We start from the raw sequence: 20,805 nt of genomic DNA, 5'->3' as shown, positions 1-20,805 counted from the left end.
ATGCATGCTCTAGCCCCTTCCCCCACTGGGGCTGTTATTCTTTCCCTTTTTGCTTAGAGTTCTTTTTCATTTTTCGTCTTTTACATGGGGCGAATTTGATTCAGGCTTTCATCCTTTCTCGCCTAAGAGATGGCATATGTATTTTCGTATTTAATATATTCTCCATTGGTCTTTTAATGCCCTCAGAAGCTGGCTCCTTTTCTCTCTCCCTCCCTCCTTCCTCTCTTTTCTCTTTGTTTCTATCTCTCTTTCTCTCTGTCTGTCTCTCTCCCTCTTATTTTCCCCCCAGTTCAGAAGTTTTTAATTTTGAACGAGTCGAATCTATCATTCCGGGCCTGGCGCCGCGTCAGCAGAGGGGGCGGGGAGGCGAGCGCGGAACTGGGGAAGGGGAGGGGCGGGGAGGAGCGGGCAGAGCCGTTGCAGGAGTTGCTGGGAACGCGCGCGGTGTGATCACTCGGCGGCGGAGGAGGCCCAGGGACGTGAACGCCGACTCTTCTCCCGCGGCCTACAGAGTCTTCTCCCCATCAGAGGACCGGGAAACCGCAGTTTTCATCACAGAGGTACCGTGCTCTGCGTTCCCCGCCTGGCCCGGCCCAGCCTGCTGTGGCGGCGCCTCCTTCCTTCCTTCTTCCCTCGCTCTCTCTCTCGCCCGCCCGCGCCTTCCCTATCTGCCTGCGTCACTGCGTCCGCCATGGCTGAGAACGGCGAGAGTAGCGGCCCCCCGCGCCCCTCCCGCGGCCCTGCTGCGGCCCAAGGCCCTGCCTCTGCCCCGGCCGAGCCCAAAATCATCAAAGTCACTGTGAAGACCCCCAAAGAGAAAGAGGAGTTCGCGGTGCCCGAGAATAGCTCAGTCCAGCAGTTTAAGGAAGCGATTTCGAAACGCTTCAAATCCCAAACCGATCAGCTAGTGTTGATTTTTGCCGGAAAAATCTTGAAAGATCAAGATACCCTGATCCAGCATGGCATCCATGATGGACTGACTGTTCATCTTGTAATTAAAAGCCAGAACCGACCTCAGGGCCAGTCCACACAGCCTAGTAATGCCGCGGGAACTAACACTACCTCCGCGTCGACTCCCAGGAGTAACTCCACATCTATTTCCACAAATAGCAACCCGTTTGGGCTGGGGAGCTTGGGAGGACTTGCAGGCCTTAGCAGCCTGGGCTTGAGCTCGACCAACTTCTCTGAGCTCCAGAACCAGATGCAGCAGCAGCTCCTGTCCAGCCCTGAGATGATGATCCAAATCATGGAAAATCCCTTTGTTCAGAGCATGCTTTCAAACCCCGATCTAATGAGGCAGCTCATTATGGCCAATCCACAGATGCAGCAATTGATTCAGAGAAACCCAGAAATCAGTCACCTGCTCAACAACCCAGATATAATGAGGCAGACCCTCGAAATTGCCAGGAATCCGGCCATGATGCAAGAGATGATGAGAAATCAAGATCTGGCTCTCAGCAATCTTGAAAGCATCCCAGGTGGCTACAATGCCCTACGACGCATGTACACTGACATTCAAGAACCCATGCTGAATGCTGCACAAGAGCAGTTTGGGGGTAATCCATTTGCTTCAGTGGGGAGCAATTCCACCTCCGGGGAAGGTACACAGCCTTCCCGCACAGAAAATCGGGATCCACTACCCAATCCATGGGCACCACCACAGGCTACCCAGAGTTCTGCAACCACCAGCACAACCACAAGCAGTGGCAGTGGGTCTGGCAGTAGCTCCAGCAGTGCTACCGGGAACACTGTGGCTGCAGCGAACTATGTCGCCAGCATCTTCAGTACCCCAGGAATGCAGAGCTTGCTGCAACAGATAACTGAAAATCCCCAACTGATCCAGAATATGCTGTCTGCACCCTACATGAGAAGCATGATGCAGTCACTGAGCCAGAATCCAGATTTGGCTGCACAGATGATGCTGAATAGCCCCGTGTTTACTGCAAATCCTCAGTTGCAGGAGCAGATGCGTCCACAGCTCCCAGCTTTCCTGCAGCAGATGCAGAATCCAGACACACTGTCAGCCATGTCAAACCCAAGAGCAATGCAGGCTTTAATGCAGATCCAGCAGGGGCTACAGACATTAGCCACTGAAGCTCCTGGCCTTATTCCAAGCTTCACTCCAGGTGTGGGGGTAGGGGTGCTGGGAACCGCTATAGGCCCTGTAGGCCCAGTCACACCCATAGGCCCCATAGGCCCCATAGTCCCGTTCACTCCCATAGGCCCCATTGGGCCCATAGGACCCACTGGCCCTGCAGGCCCTGGCTCCACTGGCTCTGGTGGTCCCCCTGGGCCCACTGTTTCTAGTTCTACACCCAGTGAAACCACTAGCCCAACATCAGAATCTGGACCCAACCAGCAGTTCATTCAGCAAATGGTGCAGGCTCTGGCTGGGGCAAGTCCTCCACAGCTGCCGAATCCAGAAGTCAGATTTCAGCAACAACTGGAACAGCTCAACGCAATGGGGTTCTTAAACCGTGAGGCAAACTTGCAGGCTCTAATAGCAACAGGAGGCGACATCAATGCTGCCATTGAGAGGCTGCTGGGCTCCCAGCCATCGTAATTACATTTCTGTACCTTGAAAAAATGTATCTTATTTTTGATAATGGCTCTTAAATCTTTAAACACACACAAAATTGTGCTTTGCTTTCATTTTGATTCTTTTAAAATCTGTCTAGTTATAAGTCTAATATGCATTTTAAGGTGGAGTCCATCCCTCTGTCCCTCCCTCCTGTATCTACCCATCCTTCCCCCTCCCCTCCCTCCTCTCCTCTCTCTTCCCTTTCCTTCTTCCCTCCCCTCCCTCCCTCCCTTTTTCCTTCCTTCCTTCCTTCCTTCCTTCCTTCCTTCCCTGTTTTGAATGGTAGTAATTGTATTCAATGCTGTTTCACTCAAAGGTGTTGCATGCAAACACTTCTCTTTATTCTGCATTTATTGTGATTTTTGGAAACCCGTATCAGCCTTCACAGTTGGGTAAATAAGTTTTGTCCTACAGATGTCCAATTTATTTGCATTTTAAACATTAGCCTATGATAGTAATTTAATGTAGAATGAAAATATTAAAAACAAGCAAATTACTGAAGCTCTCTAATTTGTGGTACAATATTGCTTATTGTGACTTTGGCATGTATTTTTGCTAGCAAAATGCTGTAAGACTTATACCATTATTTGCTCTTTTTGCTATGTTTGTACACAGTACAGTAAGCACAATTGGAACTGTACATCTAGAATTATTACAACAGAATCTAAGCAGAATATGTGTAACCAAAATGAGAAAGAATATAAGAAATCTTCCTGGAGCTAGGTGTGTCTCACAGTTTTGTAGAATCTTACAGCATCTTTGATAACTCAGTGAAAATGTTGGCTAGGCAAGTTCAGTTAAAATATAGTAGAAATGTTTATCCTGGTATTTCTAAGTATACATTTAATTGTACAGAAAACTTACAGTGTGACATTGTGTCAACATTTTCAAATTAACTGTATATGACCTTAATTTTTGTGCAGCCTGAAGGATCAGTGTAGTAATGCCAGGAAAGTGCTTTTTACCTAAGACTTCCTTCTCAGCTTTTCCCATAAAGAGACCCTAATAAGCATTTTGATCTGTAATTGGAAATGTAACTTTCACTGAAAAGTGTCATGTGATGTTTGCATTACTTTAACTTGCTATGTATAAAGGAAACTGTATCTTTTCTCAGTTATTTCTCTTGTGCACAGGGAAAAATGCATTAAAAATGACTAAAAAAATAAAAAAATTAAAAATGGATATATCTTTTTTTTTTTTTGTCTTCTGGCTCTAGGATCATATTTAGCAGGATTGCCCCACCCCAAGATTATATAAATCTTATCCTGTATTTCTTTAATTTTTATGGTTTTATTAAAAGAATTCCTTTGCCCTATCTGGAACTTTTCTGATGTGGGGTTTAGGTATTCTAACTTTTTTTTTAGCCCCAAAGGGTTAGTCAGTTGTTAGCTAAAATTTTGTCTCACTGCCCACCACCCATTTGTTATGTCTCGTGTGTGTGTGTGTGTGTGTGTGTGTGTGTGTAGACACAAACACTTCTGTGTTTAAATGCTCTTTAGTACCGCTGAATATTGTAGTCCCAGTCCATCAGCTATAGTTACTAAGTTAGAAATAGGACTTCATATCTTTTTGGATAAGTCCTCTTATTGAGCTTTTTTTATTTTTATCTTTCACAGTTTTCTGGTGATCCTGACATGTTTATTTTACCAGAATAACTTTACAATTAGTAACTTCCCCCAAATAAAATTTGATTGGTAAAAAAAAAATTGATTGGTATTATCTTAAATTGATGGTAAGAACTATAGAATTGTAATGCTTTCCAGAGACATGATATGTTGCTTCATTTTTAAAAAGTTTTATGTCCTTCAACAAAGCTTTATGTATTTATGTCCTATATAATTTATGATAAATATATTCCTAGGAAAGACATATAGGAAACAATACTGTGATTGAGAGCTCTTATTCAGTGTGTTACCTATATGGCCATTTTTGCTGTATAGGGCAAGGATATATTTTTATAAATTAAGTTTAAATTGGCAGTTTACTGAAATATATTAATTGTGGAGATGTTCAGTTGATCCTTTGAATTATTACTGGTAAGCAGTCATGTCAATTATAACATAATAATACGTTCTCCTTTTCAAAATTTATAAAATTGTTTCTGACTGCATGGGTTAATTAACACTTTCAGAACAGTCCTAAATAATAGAAGTGGCAATGGCATTCTCGTTTGTCATTTTAACCATAGTTAAACATTTAACTATGTCTGCTGCAGCAATTCTAAATTGCATTTTTAAAAAAGGAAAAGTATTCCTATAGGAAATGGTCAAATAAATTTGCAAAGTGCTGTATACTGTAGCCCCTCTTAGAAAGTCATTCTGCAATAAATACTGATTAGTAGTATTTTTTAAAGGAGAATGTTCTTCAGTTTAAAAGAATAAAAACTATTTAACTTTGTCTAATTCAACATTTCCCTAAGAAATACCTTTTTTTCTTTTAAACACACCTAATACATTTGGGCTATTGGTGTTCCTCAGATCGCCAAATTAGGAAATGGTGATTTATTATTTCAGTGCTATATGATGTTGGGTGTTTGAGATAATTACAAAGACAGAGTCTGCCATAATAAATTTAATAATTTTAATGACATGGATGATTTTATAGGGAAATAAATGCCAGAATTAAGACACTGGCACAGGAAATGGCAATAAATCAATAGCCATAGGAAAAAGATGTCTGAGGCCTGGCTCAGACAGTTTGGCAAGTAAATTTCTTTCAAAACAGCAGAGGGATGGAATTCTTTAACTGCCTTTGCCAAGTGTTTAATCTATTTTTTACATTTGATCTTAACCAAAAAGCTGAGGAGCAATTTATCTATTTTTTAATACATTTTGTTTTCTCCCTGAATAGATCTAGGTTTTTAAACTATTTTTTCTTTCTAGTTCAATAATTTTTGTTTATAACATTTACTCTTTTTCAAATTTTTCAAAATTTTATTTATTTATTTGAGAGGGAGAGAGTGACAGTATGAGAGGACAGAGGTCAGGAGAAGCAGATTCCCTGCTGAGCAGGGAGCCTGATGTGGGACTCCAGGATCAGGACCCGAGCCCAAGGCAGTCCGTTAACCAACTGAGCCACCCAGGCACACTACTCTTTTTTAATTTTAATTGTTCTTTGTCTCTTACATGTAATACTATCTTACAAGTTCTTTTTACAGATTTTGTTTTTGTTTTGGGTTTTCTTCATCTAATATTTATTGACAGTTTAGCTACTTATTCAATATTGAATCAAGAAAGGTATAGGCTGACCTGGTGTCTCTTTCCCTCCAATAAAAGTGTAGCAATTCTTACATGATTTTATTGTTTACTTTGTTCTCACTCTTTCCTTAAGTTTATACTGGAGGGCTAGATAGTGTAACTGTACATTGCTGACTCTGATCCAGGAGGATGAGGTAATGGGGTCGGAAGTAGGGCCAGGGGCAATTCTAGCAGAAGTTCACCTCAAGACCTCCTTGTATGTTTGCTCTTTTGGCCTCTACTTCAGATACATGATATCATATATACTCTCACCATTTGTGTGGGGGCAGGGGAGTAGATGCACAGCATTGGAACAAGCCTTCCTGGTTCATTAAAGAGGACTCGTATCAAGTCCAGCCCACTATGTTTATTGAGAAACCATTATCAGAGATTGAGTTTGCCCTTTGAGGGGCTATCCTGCTCTAAAATAGCAACAAATGAAATGATTCCTGTCAGGGCCTAGCCTAGGGATTGGGGTTAGGGTATCAGGAGAGCCATTTGGCCTGTGTCTCATGTTCACAAAAGCTCTTAATTTAGAATTTTTACATTATCCTCAAATGAAGTGATTACTCTAGCCTCAGAGCCAGACTGACAATGATGGAAAATGTTCATCATACAGCTTAATCTACTAAATGTAGAAATTTTAAACTATGCAGCAATTTTGATATTCCTAATTTGGTGTTATTTTAAAAATATATTAGGGAACTTAAATAAAAGGAAAGTTAGTCAGACATCCCTCAGTTTATGAGGTTTTCATCCCAGTCTTTTCCACTGCCTGCCCCTGCCTCCAGAATTTTTCCCCATCAGCATCATGTCTTAGAGAAATTCCTTCAGAGTTCTGCTGCTTTCATTATACAGGTTTTCTTCAGTATTTTTTTCTCTGTAGTCATTTTTGTTGATTTGTGGGAGGAAGGGCAAGAATTTGGGACCTATTCTAATGCCACCATCTTCTTAGAAGTCTGTTAGGAGACTCTTCAAAGTCTAAAACAATTTTCTAAAAATAGAAAAGTGCAGCTTCATCAGATGGTATACATGCTTACCTAGGCTTTAGACACTTAGGTGAGATTAAAAACCTTGGCAAAAGCTACTCTAAGCCAGCAAACTCAAAAGTGGGTAAGCTACCCTCAAATAAGAGTTGTTTGCCCCAATATACATGGGCAGCATTCATCAAATGAGTATGTATTACAGCATATAGCTCTAGCTGTATTGAGGTATCTGAGCACAGATTTGGGCTTCCTAAGAGTACTTTCAAAATCCAACTTCATAGCTTCTTGACCCAATGTGTAGATTAGCATATGTAAGATAATTTCAGCAAAGATTCTATAATTCATTATTAAAAGAATGGTTGATAAATGTGAAAAAAATGATTAGTTGGCCCTGGTATGCATTTCACAAGATTGTCTTACCAGACTAAATTTCTCACACTGGGATAGCAATAATAGCTAATGTATTCATAGTAATGTTCAATTTTCATAATCCTATGAGGAAGCACTATTATTTAATCTTCCCTAGTTTACAGTTAAGGAAAAAAGCTAAAACAATGTAATTTTACAGGGCCGTATCACTATTAAATGACAGAGTAAAAATTTGAGCCTACTTCTGAGATTGCAGAATGTGCGTGTGACCAGTTCACTATTCTGCTTTCTCCTGAGACTATTAAATTATACTGGCCTATTTATCATAGAGATATTATAATAAGTTAAATACTCGCTTGCTGCCTGGGTGTTGCTGAGGAGACACATTAGCTGTTTTTAAATGAATACATCTCTGCTGCTATTCATTCTGGAGCAGGTTTCGTAAAAATGAATGTGTGAGAATCAACTGAGACACAATCAGTAATTAGAATAGAGTTTTGCCTTCCTGACTTTTGAATTGTGGCTAATATTTGAAACTGCCCTTTAATCCTTCTGTCCACAGTGGCCTAATACATATGGTATGTCTCCAAACTGGCAATCACATGGGCCACTTGTGCTTCAGCTGCTCTGGAGGATGCCTGTCTTTTATTGAGCTACCTCCTGAGACCTCAGAAGGCAATAAACATTGTGTACCTCACCACAGCATTTGATAGTTTCTCAAAATGTCCTTGAGAATAAAATGGAGTAACATGAGCTAGATGATAAAGACAGGACAGTAGATGGGTTAGAAATTTAAATTGATTCTTAATGTGTCAATGTAGACAAGAAGTTTCCAATTTCAGTTCTATCTCTTCAAAGTCTAAAGCAATTGTCTAAAAATAGAAAAGTACAATTTGGCAGACATAAGATAAGCAGCTTCATCAGATGGTATACATGCTTACCTAGGCTTTAGACATTTTGTGAGATTAAAAAACCTTGGCAAAAGCTACTCTAAGCCAGCAAACTGAAAAGTGGGTAAGCTACCCTCAAATAAGAGTTGTTTGCCCCAATATACATGGTGTTGATGTTATGTTTCAGTGACTGTCCATTGACGTTATGTTTCAGTGACTATCATGAAAGCATAAAACCGCTTGCTCATCCTGCCGCAAATAGTATAGAATTAGTAGAATAAACGCACTAGGTGTTGTTAGCAATATCCTAAAACTCCTTTGTATGCTGAAGAAAAAAGCCAAATCTAGCAGGGTTAAATTGAATAAGATCAAATGTGAAGTCTTGTATCAAAAATTGAAATTACCAAAGGTCAATGATGATGTGGCCTAAAAATAGCATATGTGCCAAAGACTCAGTGGTTTCAATTTACCATGAGTTCAACATGCACCAGCTATGTGAGAGGTTCTAGTGCACACACACACATATGTAATGAAATCTTGGGTTCCGTTAATAGAGGCATGGTGTCCAGAACAAATAACTCCTTTGTAATATTTTATTTGATAAATATTATCAATATTTGATAGCTTATTTGGGGAGATTTCAGTTATTTCAGAGTGCTACAATTAAAATGGACACAGACAATCTGGAAAGTGATCAAGGTGGTGACTCATTTATAGACACACCACAGTTATTGAACAGGTTAAGAATGTTTTAGTCAAAGGACTGGGGTTTGTGGATACTTTCTTCAAATAATTGAAAACCTTGTCAGGAGAAGGGTAACATTTACTTATGTAGCTACAAAGGGCAGAGCAATTCAAATGTTAAAAGAATTCAGAATTTTGGCTTAGTGTTAGGAACTTTCTACCCATTCATTGAAAATACCCTCCTCTCTGGAGCTGTTTAACTGAAGCCCTTTAACAAAAATGTTCAGGGTGCCTGGGTGGCTCAGTCATTAAGCATCTGCCCTTGGCTCAGGTCATGATCCCAAGTTTTGCACTGGGTATTAAATTCAACTAATGAATCATTGGACATTATATCAAAAACTAATGATGTACTATACCTTGGCTAATTGAATTTAAATAAATTATAAATAAGTTTTTATTCAATACCAGCTAGTAAACATACAGTGTTATGTTAGTTTCGGGTATACAATAGAGTTATTCAACAGTTCCATATATCACCCAATGCTCATCACAACAAGTGAACTCCTTAATTTCCATCACCTACTTAACCCATTCCCCAACCCTTTTGGTAACCCTCAGTTCTCTATAGTTCAGAATCTGTTTCTTGGTTTACATCTCTGCCTCTCTTTTTCCCCCTTTGCTCCTTTGTTTTCTTTTTTTTTTTTTAAAGATTTTATATATTTATTTAAGAGCAAGCACAAGCAGAGGGAGGGAAGGGCAAGAGGGTGAAGGAGAAGCAGACTCCTCGCTGAGCAGGAAGCCAGCTAGGGGCTTGATTCTAGGATCCTGATACCATGACCTGAGACAAAGGCAGACGCTTAACTGACTGAGCCCCCCAGACACCCCCATTTGTTTTGTTTCTTAAATTCCACATAGAAGTGGAATCATATGGTATTTGTCTTTCTCTGTTGGACTTATTTTGCTTAGCATAATAACTCTCTAACTTTGTCCATGTCCTAGCAAATGGCAAGATTTCATTCTTCCTTATGACTGAGTAATATTCCATTTTGGTGTATGTGTGTATCTTCTTTATCCTTCATCAGTCAGCAGACACTTGGGCCGTTTCCATAATTTTGGTTATTGTCATAATACGGCTATAAACATCTGGGTGCATGTATCCCTTTGAATTAATGTTTTTCTATTCTTTGGGTAAATACACACTGCTGCAATTCCTGGATTTTAAAGTAGTTCTAGTTTTAACTTTTTGAGGAATCTTGAAACTCTTCCACAGTGGCTGCACTAGTTTGCATTCCTAGCAACTGTAGGAGTGTTCCTTTTTCCCTACATGCTCAACAACCTATAGTTTCTTGTGTTGTTGATTTTAGTCATTCTGACAGGTGCAAATTTATACCTCATTGTAGTTTTGATTTGCATTTCCCTGTTGGTAACAGATGATGAGTATCTTGTCATGTGTCTCTTGGCCATCTGTATGTCTTTGGAGAAATCTTTGTTCTTGTTTTCTGCCCATTTTTTTTACTTAGCTTCTTGGTTTTTAAGGTATTGAGTTTTGTAAATTCTTCATATATTTTTGGATAGTAGCCCTTTATTGGATACGTCACTGGCAAATATCTTCTCCCATTTTGTAGGTTGCCTTTTAGTATTGTTGAACTGTGCAGAAGCTTTTTACTTTGTTAAGTCCCAACAGTTTATTTTTGCTTTTTTTTCCTTGCCTCAGGAAACATCTGTAGAAAAAAGTTGCTATGGCTAATGTCAAAGAAGTTACTGCCTGTGTTCTCTTCTAGTATTTGTATGTTTTCAGGTCTTATCATTAGGTATCCATTCCATTTTTAATTTATTTTTGTTTATGTTGTAAGAAAGTGGTCCAGATTCATTGTTTTGCATATAGCTGACCAGTTTTCCCAACACCATTTATTGAAAAGACAGCCTTTTCCCCATTGGATATTTTTTCCAGCTTTGTCAAAGGTTAATTGAACGTATAGTTATGGGTTGATTTCTGGGTTTTCTGTTCTGTTCCATTGACCTATGTGTCTATTTCTGTGCCAGTACCATACTACTTTAGTTACTACAGCTTTGTAATATAGCTTGAAGTCTGGAATGGTGATGCCTCCAACTTTGCTTTTATTTTTCAAGATTGCTTTTGCTATTTGTTGACTCCAACATACTTTTTGACAATTTCCTTACTTTGTGACACCACAAAGTGCTTCCTGTCCATTTGTATATTTCTTGGCTCTCTTTTCCTGGGGACCATGGTTCTACTAACTGGAGAATGGTATTAGAAACCAAGACCTGGGTCCTAGATATGCTTTTATCCCCTGGGACTATATTGCTTCTGGTCCCTCTCAGCTGACAGAGCAAGGAAAATATGTGTGCATACTAATCTATCTATCTATATAAGTATTTCTTATATATATAATCATCAGTATCTAAATTAAGCTAAATGTGAGATCTTGGTGATGTCTACAATTCTAATCCATTACAAAAAGGACCATTGTAATCCATTTTTTAAAAGATTTTTATTTATTTATTTGACAGACAGAGATTACAAGTAGGCAGAGGAGATAGGCAGAGAGAGAGGAGGAAGCAGACTCCCCATTGAGCAGAGAGCCTGATGTGGGGCTTGATCCCAAAACCATGGGACCATGACCTGAGCCGAAGGCAGAGGCTTTAATCCACTGAGCCACCCAGGTGCCCCGTAATCCATGTTTTGATAATTCAAGTCTCCTTGTCTTATTTATTTATAACATCCTACTACAAGAGTGAAAAACTTGGCTCCCATACCTGCCATCCATTTACTCAATTGTTAAAATTCCAGCATCCATGTATAGCAGTGTCTGAATTGTTAACCCCTACCACTGTAAGAAACAACATTATCAACTGAAGTACAATGCTTTATATGGTTTATTTTGCTTTTAATCTTAGGGACTCTATTCACTTCTAAAGTTATTTAAGTCAGCACCATTCTCCCCATACCCTTCAGTGAAGCTGTTTTATACATTTATAATGTAGTTATATTGTTTTGTCATATTCTACATTCCATCCTGGCATCCCCTAACTTACTAAATAATTATTTTACGTTGCTTACATTAAGATGTACCATTACAATAAAATTAGAATAGCTTTATAGTCCTAAAATATTTTCTGTGCTTTACTTATTCAAACCTCTAAACCCTGGTAACCACTGAACGTTTTGTCATCACTGTAGTCATATAATTGACAGTACATACCATATTCAGTGTGGTTTCTTTCATGTGGCAATTTATATTCAAGATATGTTGATGACATTTTCTGGCTTTTGAAACCTCATTTGTTTTAATCACTGAATAACATTTCATTGTATTAGTATACCACAGTTTATCCATTTACTTATTGAAGGACATACTGGTTGCTTCTAGCTGGCGGTTATGAATAAATTTGCTATAAATATTCATGTGCACATATTCTTTCTGATTTTGTCCCTCATTTTCCAAATTCATACTTACCCTTTAGCCCTAAAAAATAATTATTATAAAGGGGGTGCCTAGGTGGCTCAGTGGGGTAAAGCCTCTGCCTTCGTTCAGGTCATGATCGCAGGGTATTGAGCCCCACGTCGGGCTCTCTGCTCAGCAGGAAGCCTGCTTCCCTTCCTCTCTCTGCCTGCCTCTCTGCCTACTTGTGATCTCTGTCAAATAAATAAATAAAATCTTTAAAAAATAATTATTATAAAAGGAACATATACTTATAAAATAAAATGAAAATGAAAAATATAATGAAGAAAATAAGAAAAATCCCTCATAGCCACAGATAGCCAATAGAATCTTACTGCTTTACCCAGGTTTATATATTTTTAGTATATGCAATTTTTAAACTTGATACACTATAGATACAGTTTTGCTTAATCTTTTTCTTTATAAAGATTTATTTATTTATTTGACAGAGAGGGAGAGAAACAAGCAGGGGCACGGGCAGGGAGAGGGAGAAGCAGACTCTGCACAGATCAGAGGGAGCCTGATGTGGGACTTAATCCCAGGACCCTGAGATCATGACATGAGCTGAAGGCAGTTGCTTAACCAACTGAGCCACCCAGGTGCCTGTTGAATCTTTCATTTATTTTTTTAAGATTTTATTTATTTATTTCACAGAGAGAGACAGTGAGAGGGAATAAAAACAGGGTAAGTGGGAGAGGGAGAAGTAGGCTCCCCACTAAGCAAGGGAGCCTGAAGCAGGGCTTGATCCCAGGACCCAGAGATCATGACCTGAGCCAAAGGCAGCTGCTTAATGACTAAGCCACCTAGGCACCTCACTGTTGAATCTTTTAAGTGAACTTTTTGTTACATTTTTGTTTCATTCACTTTAACATTTTAGTTAGATTTTCACTTTAACATTTTAGAAGTGGTATACATTTCTTTATTTTTTAATCTACTAATACATTTTATTTGTTTATTTGTTTATTTATTTATATTTAAATTCAATTACTCAACATAATAATAATTTTTTTTCTTACTATGTTCAGTCAGCTGCTGTATAGTATGTCATTGGCTTCTGATGTCATGTTCAGTGATTCATTAGTTGTGTATAACACCTAGTGCTCATCATATCATGTACCCTCCTTAATGTCCATCACCCAGATACAGCATCCACCCACGTACCTCCCTTCAACAACCCTCAGTTTGTTTCCCAAGTCCAGAGTCTCATGGTTTGTCTCCCACTCTGACTTCTTCCCATTCAGTTTTCCCTCCCTTCTGCTATGATCCTCTGCACTATTTCTTATATTCCACATATGAGTGGAACAATATCATAATTGCCATTCTCTGATTTATTTATTTCACTTAGCTTAATCCCCTCCATTTCCACCCATGTCAGTGTAAATGGTAGGTATTCATCCTTTCTGACGGCTGAGTAATATTCCATTTTATGTATGAGCCACATCTTCTTTATCAATTCATCTGTTTAAGGACATTTCAGCTCCTACAACACTTTGGCTATTGTGGACCTTGCTGCTATGAACATTTGGGGAAGTGTGCCCCTTATTTTCACTACTTCTGTATCTTTGGGGTAAATACCTAATAGTGCAATTACTGGGTCATAAGGTAGTTCTATTTTTAATGTCTTCAGGAACCTCCACACTGTTTTTCCGGAGTGGCTGTACCAGCTTGCATTCCCACCAAAAATGTAGTAGGGTTCCCCATTCTCCATATTCTTGGTAACATTTGTTGTTACCTGTCTTGTTAATTTTTGCCATTCTAACTAGTGTAAGGTGGTATCTGATTGTGGTTTTGATTTGTATCTCCCTGATGATAAGTGATGTGGAGAACTTTTTCTTGCATCTGTTGATCATCTGTACGTCTTCTTTGGAGAAGTATCTGTTCACATCTTCTGCCCATTTCTTCATTGGAGTGTGTGTGTGTGTGTGTGTGTGTGTGTTGAGTTTCATATGTTCTTTATAGATCTTGGATGTTAACCCTTTATCTGGTATGTCATTTTCCAATATCTTTCCTAATTCTGTAGACTGCCTTTAAGTTTTGTTGACTGTTGACTGTTTCCCTTGCCCTGCAGAAGTTTTTATCTTGATGAGGTCCCCAAAATTCATTTTTGTTTTTGTCTCTCTTGCCTTTAGAGATGTGTCTTGCAAGAATTTGTTACAACCTAGGTCAAAGATGTTGCTGCCTGTGTTCTCCTCTAGGATACTGATGGATTCCTGTCTCACATTGAGGTCTTTCACTGATTTTTTCTTTGTGTCTGGTATAAGAGAATGGTCCAGTCTCATTCTTCTGCATGTGGTTGTCCAGTTTTCCCAGCACCATTAATTGAAGAGACTGTCTTTTAGCCATTAGATATTCTCCTGGTTTGTTGAAGATTAGTTGACCATAGAGTTGGGGGGCCATAACTGGGCTCTCTACTCTGTTCCATTGATCTGTGTGTCTGTTTTTGTGCCAGTACCATACTGTCTTGATGATTATAGCTTTGTAATAGAGCATTATGATGCCCCCGGCTTTGCTTTTCTTTTTCAGCATTCCCCTGATGATTCAGGATCTTTTCTGGTTCCATACAATTTTATGATGTTTATTCCAGCTCTGTGAAAAATGTCAATGGTGTTTTGATAGAGATTGCATTGAACTGTAGATTCACATGCTCTGGGAAGAATAGGCATTTTAACAATGTTTTTTCTTCCAATCCATAAGCAAGGGGTATCTTTTCTATCTCTTCATTTCTTCCTCAATTTCTTTCATAAGTTTTCTGTAGTTTCTAGAGTACATATCCTTTACTTCTTTGGTTAGGTTTGTTCCTAGGTGTCTTATGGTTTTTGGTGCAATTGTAAATGGAACTGATTCCTTAATTTCCCTTTCTTCAGTCACATTGTTAGTATATAGAAATGCCCTGATTTCACTGCATTGATTTTGTATCCTGCTATGTTGCTATATCACTGTATGACTTCTGGCAATTTTGGGGTAGAGTCTTTTGGGTTTTCCACATAAAGTATCATCTCATCTGCAAAGAGAGAGAAATTGACTTCTTTGCCAGTTGAAATTCCTTTCATTTCTTTTTGTGTTTGACTGATAAGGCTAAGACTTCTGGTACTATGTTGAACAATAGTGGTGAGAATTGACATCCCTGTCATGTTCCTAACCTTAAGGGAAAAGCTCTCAGCATTTCCCCATTGAGAATGGTATTTGCTGTGGACTTTTTATAGATGGCTTTTATGATACTGATGTATGATCCCTCTATCTCTGTACTTTGAAGAGTTTTAATCAGGAAAGATGCTGTATTTCGTCAAATGCTTTTTCTGCATTAATTGAGAGGATCACATCATTCTTGTCCTTCTTTTATTAATGTGATGTATCACAGTGATTGATTTCTGAATGTCAAACCACACCTGCATCCCAGGAATAAATCCCACTTGGCTGTGGTAGATAATCGTTCTAACGGACTCTTCGATCCTATTGGCTAGTATCTTGGTGAATATTTTGGCATCGAAAAATCAACAGGGATGTTGGTCTGTAAATCTCCTTTTTGATGGGGTCTTTGTCTGGTTTTGGAATCAGGGTAATGCTGGCCTCATAGAATGAGTTAGGAGTTTTCATTCCATTTCTATTTTTTTAAAACAACTACAGTAGAATAGGTATTAGTTCTTCCTTAAATGTTTGGTAGAATTCCCCTGGGAAGCCTTCTGGCCCTGGACTCTTATTTTTTGGGAGGTTTTTGATTACTGCTTCAATTTCCTTGATGGTCATCAGTCTGTTCAGATTGTCTGCTTTTTCCTGTTTAAGTCTTAGTAGTTTATAAATTTCTAGGAATGCATCTATTTCTTCCAGCTTGCCTACTTTGTTGGCATATAGTTACTCATATGTTCTAACAGTTGTCTGTATTTCCTTGGTATTGGCTGTGATCTCTCCACTTTCATTCATGATTTTATTAATTTGGGTCCTTTCTCTTTTCTTTTTGATAATTCTAGTGATAGGTTTACAGATCTAGTTAATTCTTTCAAAGCTTCGAGTTTCATTAATCTGTTCTACTGTTTTTTTCTGGTTTCTATTTCATTGATTTTTGCTCTGATCATTATTGTTTCTCTTCTCCTCCTTGGTTTTCTTTCTTTCTTTTTTTTTCATTTATTTATTTTCAGCATAACAGTATCATTATTTTTTCATCACACCCAGTGATCCATGCAATCCTGCCCTCTATAATACCCACCACCTGATACCCCGACCAACCACCCCCCAGCCATTTCAAACCCCTCAGATTGTTTTTCAGAGTCCATAGTCTCTCATGATTCACCTCCCCTTCCAATTGACCCCAACCCCCTTCTCTCTAACTCCTCATGTCCTCCATGCTTTTTGTTATGCTCCACAAATAAGTGAAACCATATGATAATTGACTCTCTCTGCTTGACTTATTTCACTCAGCATAATCTCTTCCAGTCCCGTCCATGTTGCTACAAAAGGTGGGTATTCGTCCTTTCTGATGGAGGCATAATACTCCATAGTGTGTATGGACCACATCTTCCTTATCCATTCATCTGTTGAAGGGCATCTTGGTTCTTTCCACAGTTTGGTGACTGTGGCCATTGCTGCTATAAACATTGGGGTACAGATGGCCCTTCTTTTCACGACATCTGTATCTTTGGGGTAAATACCCAGGAGTGCAATGGCAGGGTCATAGGGAAGTTCTATTTTTAATTTCTTGAGGAATCTCCACACTGATCTCCAAAAAGGCTGCACCAACTTCCATTCCCACCAACAGTGGAAGAGGGTTGCCCTTTCTCCACATCCTCTCCAACACATGTTGTTTCCTGTCTTGCTAATTTTGGCCATTCTAACTGGTAAAAGGTGATATCTCAATGTGGTTTTAATTTGAATCTCCCTGAGGGCTAGTGATGATGAACATTTTTTCATGTGTCTGATAGCCATTTGTATGTCTTCATTGGAGAAGTGTCTGTTCATATCCTCTGCCCATTTTTTGATATGATTATCTGTTTCGTGTGTGTTGAGTTTGAGGAGTTCAGTATAGATCCTGGATATCAACCTTTTGTCTGTACTGTCATTTGCAAATATCTTCTCCCATTCCGTGGGTTGCCTCTTTGTTTTGTTGACTGTTTCCTTTGCTGTGCAGAAGCTTTTGATTTTGATGAAGTCCCAAAAGTTTATTTTTGCTTTTGTTTCCTTTGCCTTTGGAGACATATCTTGAAAGAAGTTGCTGTGGCTGATATCGAAGAGATTACTGCCTATGTTCTTCTCTAGGATTCTGATGGATTCCTATCTCACATTGAGGTCCTTTATCAATTTTGAGTTTATCTTTGTGTACGGTATAAGAGAATGGTCAAGTTTCATTCTTCTACATATAGTTGTCCAGTTTTCCCAGCACCATTTATTGAAGAGACTGTCTTTTTTCCACTGTATATTTTTTCCTGTTTTGTCGAAGATTATTTGACCATAGAGTTGAGGGTCCAAATCTGGGCTCTCTACTCTGTTCCACTGGTCTATGTGCCTCTTTTTATGCCAGTACCATGCTGTCTTGGTGATCACAGCTGTGTAGTAAAGCTTGAAATCAGGTAACGTGATGCCCCCAGTTTTATTTTTGTTTTTGAACATTTCCTTAGCAATTCGGGGTCTCTTCTGATTCCATACAAATTTTAGGATTATTTGCTCCAGCTCTTTGAAGAATAACGGTGGAATTTTGATCGGAATTGCATTAAAAGTATAGATTGCTCTAGGCAGTATAGACATTTTAACAATGTTTATTCTTCTTATCCAAGAGCATGGAATGGTATTCCATCTTTTTGTGTCTTCTTCAATTTCTTTCATGAGTGTTCTGTAGTTCCTCGAGTACAGATCCTTTACCTCTTTGGTTAGGTTTATTCCCATATCTTATGGTTCTTGGTGTTATAGTAAATGGAATTGATTCTCTAATTTCCCTTTCTTTATTTTCATTGTTAGTGTATAAGAAGGCCACTGATATCTGTACATTGACTTTGTATCCTGCCACGTTGCTGAATTGCTATATGAGTTTTAGTAGTTTGGGGTTGGAATCTTTTGGGTTTTCCATATGAAGTATCATGTTATCTGCGAAGAGAGAGAGTTTGACTTCTTCTTTACCAATTTGGATACCTTTTATTTCCCTTTGTTGTCTGATTGCTGTCCTAGCGTTGCTAGGACTTCTAATACTATGTTGAACAAGAGTGGTGAGAGCGGGCATCCTTGTCGTCTTACTGATCTCAACGGGAAGGATGCAAGCTTTTTCCCATTGAGTATGATATTTGCTGTGGGTCTTTTATAGATAGATTTGATGAAGTTCAGGAATGTTCCCTCTATCCCTATCCTTTGAAGCGTTTTAATCAGGAACCGATGCTGGATTTGGTCAAATGCTTTTTCTTCATCAATTGAGAGGACCATGTGGTTCTTCTCTCTTCTCTTATTAATTTGTTCTATCACATTGATTGATTTGCAAATGTTGAACCATCCTTGTAGCCCAGGGATGAATCCCACCTGGTCATGGTGGATAATCTTTTTAATGTGCTATTGGATCCTATTTGCTAGGATCTTGTTGAGAATCTTAGCATCCATATTCATCAGGGATATTGGTCTGAAATTCTCCTTTTTGGTAGGGTCTTTGCCTGGTTTGGGGATCAGGGTAATGCTGGCTTCATAGAAAGAGTCAGGAAGTTTTCCTTCTGCTTCAATTTTTTGAAACAGCTTCAGGAGAATAGGTGTTATTTTTTCTTTGAAAGTTTGGTAGAATTCCCCCGGGAATCCATCAAGTCCTGGGCTCTTGTTTTTTGGGAGGCTTTTGATCACCACTTCAATCTCGTTACTAGATATTGGTCTATTCAGGTTGTCAATTTCTTCCTGATTCAATTTTGGGAGTTTATAGTTTTCCAGGAATACATCCATTTCATCTAGGTTGCTAATCTTATTGGCATATAACAGTTGATCACAACTTCTGATGATTGTTTCTACTTCCTTGGTGTTCATTGTGATCTCTCCCTTTTCCTTCATATTCAATTTTATGTATTTGAGCTTTCTCTCTTTTCTTTTGGATTAGTGTCACCAATGGTTTATCAATCTTATTGATTCTTTCAAAAAACCAGCTTCTAGTTTCACTGATAAGTTCTACTGTATCTCTGGTTTCTACCTCATCGATCTCAGCTCTAATCTTGATTATTTCCCTTCTTATGTGTGGAGTTGGTTTGATTTGTTGTTGATTCTCCAGTTCTTTAAGGTGTAGAGACAGCTAGTGTGTTCTGGATTTTTCAATTTTTTTGAGGAATGGTTGGATGGCTATGTATTTCCCCCTTAGGACCGCCTTTGCTGTATCCCATAGGTTTTGGACCAAAGAGTCTTCATTGTCATTGGTTTCCATAAATTGTTTCAGTTCTTCCTTGATCTCCTGGTTGATCCAAGCATTTTTTTTTTTTTTGACAGACAGAAACCACAAGTAGGCAGGGAGGCAGGCTCCCTGCTGAGCAGAGAGCCGATGTGGGGCTGGATCCCAGGACCCTGAGATCATGACCCGAGCTGAAGGCAGGGGCCTTAACCCACCGAGCCACCCAGGCGCCCCGATCCAAGCATTCTTAAGCAAGGTGGTCTTTAGCTTCCAGGTGTTTGAGTTCCTTCTGAACTTTTCCTTGTGATTCAGCTCTAGTTTCAAAGCATTGTGATCTGAGAATGTGCAGGGAATAATCTCAGTCTTTTGGTATCGGTTGAGTCCTGATTTGTGACCCAGTATGTGGTCTATTCTGGAGAAAGTTCCATGTGCACTTGAGAAGAATGAGTATTCTGTTGTTTTAGGTTGGAATGTTCTGTATATATCTATGAGGTCCATCTGGTCCAATGTGTCATTCCATGCTGTTGTTTCTTTTCTTTTCTTTTTAAAGATTTTATTTGTTTATTTGACAGACAGAGATCACAAGTAGACAGAGAGGCAGGCAGAGAGAGAGAGAGAGGGAAGCAGGCTCCCTGCTGAGCAGAGAGCCCGATGCGGGACTCGATCCCAGGACCCTGAGATCATGACCCAAGCCGAAGGCAGCAGCTTAACCCACTGAGCCACCCAGGCACCCCATCCATGCTCTTCTTTCTTTATTGATTTTCTGCTTCAGTGATCTGTCTATTTCTGAGAGAGGCATGTTAAGATCTCCAACGATTAGTGTATTCATATCAATATGACTCTTTATCTTGATTAAGAGTTTTCTTATGTAATTGGCTGCTCCCATATTGGGGGCATAGATATTTACAATTGTTAGATCATCTTGGTGGATAGTCCCTTTAAGAATGATGTAGTGTCCTTCTGGATCTCTGACTACAGTCTTTAGTTTAAATTCTAATTTGTCTGATATGAGAATCACTACCCCAGCCTTTTTTTGAGGCCCATTGGCACGAAAGATGCTTCTCCATCTCTTCACTTTCAGTCTGGGTGTATCTTTAGATTCAAAATGGGTCTCTTGTAGACAACATATGGATGGGTCCTGTCGTTTTATCCAGTCTGCAACCCTGTGCCGTTTTATGGGAGCATTTAGGCCATTCACATTGAGGGTGATTATTGATAGATACGTTTTTATTGACATCGTGTTACCTTTGAAGTCTTTCTTTCTG

At 39.1% G+C, this 20,805-nt stretch overlaps 1 protein-coding gene across 1 annotated transcript; it reads left to right on the top strand.

Moving 5' to 3' along the window:
- The first annotated feature begins 395 nt into the window (after positions 1 to 395).
- On the top strand, positions 396 to 3,763 carry UBQLN2 (ubiquilin 2). The gene has a single exon (XM_004782353.3). It carries the CDS (start codon positions 692 to 694, stop codon positions 2,561 to 2,563), a length of 1,872 nt encoding a protein of 623 aa, XP_004782410.1. The 5' UTR covers positions 396 to 691; the 3' UTR covers positions 2,564 to 3,763.
- The last annotated feature ends 17,042 nt before the right edge of the window (positions 3,764 to 20,805 follow it).

This window comes from Mustela putorius, unplaced genomic scaffold (genome assembly GCF_011764305.1).
Source record: "Mustela putorius furo isolate JIRA1106 unplaced genomic scaffold, ASM1176430v1.1 tig00004121_pilon_pilon_pilon, whole genome shotgun sequence".
NCBI lineage: Eukaryota > Metazoa > Chordata > Mammalia > Carnivora > Mustelidae > Mustela > Mustela putorius.
The sequence above is the reverse complement of the archived record's forward strand: the minus strand, read 5'-3'. Positions and strand labels throughout refer to the sequence as shown.

Coding starts and splice junctions, on each gene's coding strand:
- UBQLN2 (XM_004782353.3), top strand. CDS start 692: ATGGCTGAGAACGGCGAGAGTAGCGGCCCCCCGCGCCCCTCCCGCGGC.